Source organism: Poromitra crassiceps, assembly GCF_964638095.1.
Source record: "Poromitra crassiceps genome assembly, chromosome: 16".
Lineage (NCBI taxonomy): Eukaryota > Metazoa > Chordata > Actinopteri > Beryciformes > Melamphaidae > Poromitra > Poromitra crassiceps.
Window position 1 is genome coordinate 26,977,175 of NC_139645.1, and position 5,576 is coordinate 26,982,750.

Consider the following 5,576-nt stretch of genomic DNA (forward strand, 5'->3'; position numbering starts at 1 on the left):
TACAACTATCTACACTGCTGAGAACCAACACACACAGGTGTGTGTACAACTATCTACACTGCTGAGAACCAGGAGAACCATCAACGTGCTACGGCCAATGTCTACCTATCTGCAGCAGCTGCATGCATCGATACGTCTGAGACAGAGGAGGCTCACGAGAGACTGAGGGAGAGAGAGGAGAGGGAGAGAGACTGAGGGAGAGAGAGGAGAGGGAGAGAGACTGAGGGAGAGAGAGGAGAGAGAGATGACTGAGGGAGAGAGACTGAGGGAGAGAGAGGAGAGAGAGAGACTGAGGGAGAGAGACTGAGGGAGAGAGACTGAGGGAGCGGGAGGAGAGGGAGAGAGACTGAGGGAGAGAGAGGAGAGGGAGAGAGACTGAGGGAGAGAGAGGAGAGGGAGAGAGACTGAGGGAGAGAGACTGAGGGAGAGAGACTGAGGGAGAGAGACTGAGGGAGAGAGACTGAGGGAGAGAGACTGAGAGAGAGAGACTGAGGGAGAGAGAGGAGAGGGAGAGAGACTGAGGGAGAGAGAGGAGAGGGAGAGAGACTGAGGGAGAGAGAGGAGAGGGAGAGAGACTGAGGGAGAGAGACCGAGGGAGAGAGAGGAGAAGGAGAGACTGAGGTGGAAACGGTGTTTATTTACTGTTGTTTAATTAAGTGGAGTGAAAACAGTCGGGCCATGTTGCCCACCGCAAATTAGTGCTTTCATATTTCATCAACACTAACCAAATGAGAACGTTATTGAGTACCGTTCGTTTACATTACATTAAATTACGTCATTTAGACTTTTATCCAAAGCGACTTACAATAACACGTTTAGGTTCATAATAGGCTACTGTTAATGTTTATCTGTGAGCTCTTCATCATCATGCATTGTAGGCTAATTTACGACCATCCTGCCTCGCTAAATTGTTGCTGTTATTTTAATTTGTATGCAGCTTGTGCAAAACAAAAGCGTGAGTCATGAATATCAAAGGGTGTAATTTATCACGGAGAACACGAGGCGAAACAATGTTGCGCCATGGTGCCAATTGCCAGCTCTGCCAATTACCTACTTTACGGAGGACTTTACACCTAGTAACACGTAGGTGTAAAATTTAAGTTCTACCTTATGCCTACGTTGTAACTATTTCACTTGGTGCAACCCAAATATTTTTAGTAGCGCGTAAAGTCGGACTTAGTGAGACTTTACATTCAGACTAGCTTACGTTGGTGCAACCCACTGCAGGTCTTGATGATGGTGGGTTGTGTTGGAGGCGAGCAGGCTCTGCAGACACCACACTGTGATGATGGTGGGTTGTGTTGGAGGTGAGCAGGCTCTGCAGACACCACACTGTGATGATGGTGGGTTATGTTGGAGGTGAGCAGGCTCTGCAGACACCACACTGTGATGATGGTGGGTTGTGTTGGAGGTGAGCAGGCTCTGCAGACACCACACTGTGATGATGGTGGGTTGTGTTGGAGGTGAGCAGGCTCTGCAGACACCACACTGTGATGATGGTGGGTTGTGTTGGAGGTGAGCAGGCTCTGCAGACACCACACTGTGATGATGGTGGGTTGTGTTGGAGGCGAGCAGGCTCTGCAGACACCACACTGTGATGATGGTGGGTTGTGTTGGAGGCGAGCAGGCTCTGCAGACACCACACTGTGATGATGGTGGGTTGTGTTGGAGGTGAGCAGGCTCTGCAGACACCACACTCTGATGATGGTGGGTTGTGTTGGAGGCGAGCAGGCTCTGCAGACACCACACTGTGATGATGGTGGGTTGTGTTGGAGGTGAGCAGGCTCTGCAGACACCACACTGTGATGATGGTGGGTTCAGACACCACACTGTGATGATGGTGGGTTGTGTTGGAGGTGAGCAGGCTCTGCAGACACCACACTGTGATGATGGTGGGTTGTGTTGGAGGCGAGCAGGCTCTGCAGACACCACACTGTGATGATGGTGGGTTGTGTTGGAGGTGAGCAGGCTCTGCAGACACCACACTGTGATGATGGTGGGTTGTGTTGGAGGTGAGCAGGCTCTGCAGACACCACACTGTGATGATGGTGGGTTGTGTTGGAGGCGAGCAGGCTCTGCAGACACCACACTGACACTTCACCACTGTAGGGAAAACACAAACATGGGACACATCAGACTCATAGATACACGTTGTAGATGATAGATGAAAAGAGACATAGTTGGCATGGATTAAACAGGATGATGAATCACATTTTTTACGTAGATCCTGGACCTGTTTTAACGCCAGGTGTAAATTTAATCCAGCTAAGTAATTAACTAAGTAAGTAACGTTTATTTATATAGCACCTTTCACAGAGCAGTCACATTGACTGGTGATGTAGGGATGGATCAGGTCACAGATGTACACAGGTGCCTGACCATGCAGGGCTTTAGAAGTGATTACAAGAACCTTCAACTTGATGGAAGCCAATGTAAGGAAGCTAAGATGGATGTGATGTGACACATGTCGTGCTGGACTAAGCAGCTGTGTCCACAGGGAACGTCTGTTTGAGCTGCCAGCATCTTTCTGCAGTTCATTCTCTATGGTCAGGAGGACGCTCTAGGAGCGCTCCTCTTCCCAGCACCGCACCTGGTGTTTAAACGCTCTCGATGGCTAGTGTTTTTAGGCAGGGTGCTCTGGGCGCCTCAAGCAGAGAAAAGTTACACTTTTGGAGAGGCAGGCTGCTCATTAATGTCCATTTTGTTTCAGCAGCAACAAATAAATGCTGTGTCTGTGCATGTTGGAAGCACTCTGGACATGATTTCCAAAGCATTCTGACCTGAAAACAAAAACAAAAACAAAAAAACAATCCCTTTTTTTTTGTTTTTTGTGTGACACAACAGATCTGAGTGTTTGTTTCTAAGATGGGGGGGGTTGGCATGTACAGGGCAATGACTTAACTTGATCAAAGGACATAGCCTGATCAAAATAACACCAAGATTTCTAAGGTTAGACCATACAGTTGAGGAAAGGGACACCATACAGACACTGAACAACCTTGGAAATGATTTTGTCTGAAGCGAAATAGTAATGACTTGAGTCTTGTCTGTGTGAGGTTGTTAAAACGTTTTTAACACAATCTGGACAGGACACACAATCAGGTACTCACTGTCAGGAGTCGTGCAGGCTGGTCCACGCTCGCTGTAGCAGGTGGGATGTGTGCCCGTGCAGACAGGATGTGGTTGTGCTGGTGGATGACGAGCAGGAGCTCCTTCAGATACTCCAATGCCTGGGACACGCTGTCTGGAGTGAAGGCGCTCACCTTGAGAAAGATACACAGAGGGAAAAATAAGTCCCAGTGAAATTAAATATGACTATTTCACCTTGTTGGCCAAGGAGGCATGAGTGGGTGAAGGTGAGGTCATACCTGAAGCCCTGCTTGGAGTAGAGGGTCACCTTGCTCCATCTTGCTGGGATACTTCAGTAATCCCTGAGCTGTGCAGATACCTGGCTGTGGCAGTCTGAAACACACAATGCACATACATTGAACTGGACTCACATACATGTACCATCACATACTGTACCTGATGTTACAGTGTATTGTGTTAGGGTCATGTTGTTCACTTGAACATGGATAAGCCATATAATCTTACCTTATAAAGGTCATGCCATCTCTCTTTTTTTTGGGCAAGGAGCCGGCCTGTTTCCCTCACTGGATGGCCATACCAGACGCCCCGGTAGAGAGCCACTCAGTGTCACCTGCCATAGCCTTGTTTTTTCATAATGCCATCTGAAATTATGTATAGTAGACTATATTATACTTACAGTAATAAACATACATTAGATACTCAAAACATACAAACAGAAACACACAGGCATGACTGTTTATATCAGTACCTGCTGTTACTTTTATCTGTGTATGAGTTTCTCATTATGCAGATTACTGATAACAAGGTTTCCAAGTTCATTTTAATCTAACATTACCTAACTAGTTAGTTAGACACAAATAGAGAAGATTTATATCTAACTAGGTGATGTCAAATTGTGTAAATAAAGTAATGATTGAAATGAATGAGACGCCAGCAGTTACTACCCGTTGGCATTGTAGAAGCCTATTTCTTATTTAGCTGTTAACGTGAACTGTGATATTTAGGTCAAAGACTGCGATAAGAAATATGCGCAAATATCAACAATATGGCCAAACTGGACATGGAATATGTGTATTTAATTAAAACATGACATTGATCGGCAGTTGCTTACCTGTAACTTCTTCTTCTTCTTCTGTTTGGTTTTACGGCGGTTGGCATCCAACATGTTGCATTACCGCCTCCTTCTGGACTAATACATCCAATGTTCCCCTAATCCATTACAGTCTTGTTAACAGTCCAGTTCCTCTCAAAAAACTGACAACTATTTTCTTCCCCTCCACTACCCCCACACATCCCATTATACCCTTCACACTGGCCTCTATTTGTCCCAGTCTCTGCAGTCCAGTCATCATTATCACCCTCTCTGCTTCATATCTCCTACATGAGATCATTACATGCTCCACCGTCTCCCTTACTTCACACTGACTACAATGCCCAGTTGGGTGCTTCCCTATTATACTAAGTGTTCCATTTAAGTTGCTGTGACCAATTCTCAATCTATTTATAACTCTCTGTTCAATCCTATTAGTCCCACTATTCCCCACCACTCCCACTTTATTTTGTATACTATGCAGATGTCTCCCTTTTATTGCCCTATCCCACTGCTGTTGCCACTGTTTAACTATTTCCCTCCATACTATACTCTTCCCCTCTGATTTTGAAAGTTTGATTTCAATGTCCACCTGTTCTCTCCTGATCGCCTCCTTTGCTGCCCTGTCTGCTTTCTCATTACCTGAGATTCCTACATGAGCTGGCACCCACATGAACTTTATAGTTTCCCCCTGCCTATCTAACCTTGAATTAACAAACAACAGTTCATATACTAAATCTTGATGACTTTTCCCTGCTCCATTTTTAATACTTGCTAACGCTGCCACTGAATCACTACAAATTATTACTTTATTTTCCACCCCTACCTCCACCCACTCTAACGCTAACAAAATTGCCACTAGCTCAACTGCATAAACACTTAAATAATCTGATGTTCTTTTATTGATCTCTATCCTCTTACTGGGAATCACCACCGCCGCCCCTGTTATCTGTGTCTGTGGATCCTTAGACCCGTCTGTGAAAATCTGTAAGTAGTTCCCATACTGACTGTTCATATGAGTATAGAATTCCTGCACTAAATCTACCTGTCTTGCTCTTTATTTCCAAAATGCCCATGTCCACCCGGCCTCGCCTCCTTCAAAGTCCACACCGGTCTCACTGGCCACAACCAGCTTACCTGTAACGTTATGTAGGGATAATAATAAGAGCTAATGGCTAGCTATCCGTTAGCCAAACAAACAGCCCACACACTGGGGCACTTCCGTGAACGTCATGGGCTGACGAGGAAGGGCGGGCAAAAGAGGCATTCGCAAATGTGATTGGCTTTGGGAAGAATGACGTTGCCATGCGATTAACCCCGCGTCACCAGGCTCTTCTCGGCGAGAAAGAGCCTCTTGGCCTCCGTTTACAAGTGATTTTGTCACCCTGCCTGTTTC

At 46.1% G+C, this 5,576-nt stretch overlaps 1 protein-coding gene across 1 annotated transcript in view; it reads right to left on the reverse strand.

Moving 5' to 3' along the window:
* Positions 1-3,670, reverse strand: part of LOC310791549 (phosphorylase b kinase regulatory subunit beta-like) — a gene marked incomplete at its 3' end in the record, with an annotated part of 33,633 nt that extends 29,963 nt beyond the window's left edge. The window contains exons 1-3 of the mRNA XM_083653221.1: positions 3,595-3,670; positions 3,369-3,462; positions 3,111-3,263 (exon numbers count right to left, since the gene is read on the reverse strand). Coding sequence (XP_083509347.1) covers positions 3,111-3,263; positions 3,369-3,462; positions 3,595-3,608 — 261 coding nt within the window. The 5' untranslated portion in view covers positions 3,609-3,670. The remainder of the gene's footprint in view (positions 1-3,110; positions 3,264-3,368; positions 3,463-3,594) is intronic.
* Between the last annotated feature and the right edge of the window lie 1,906 nt (positions 3,671-5,576).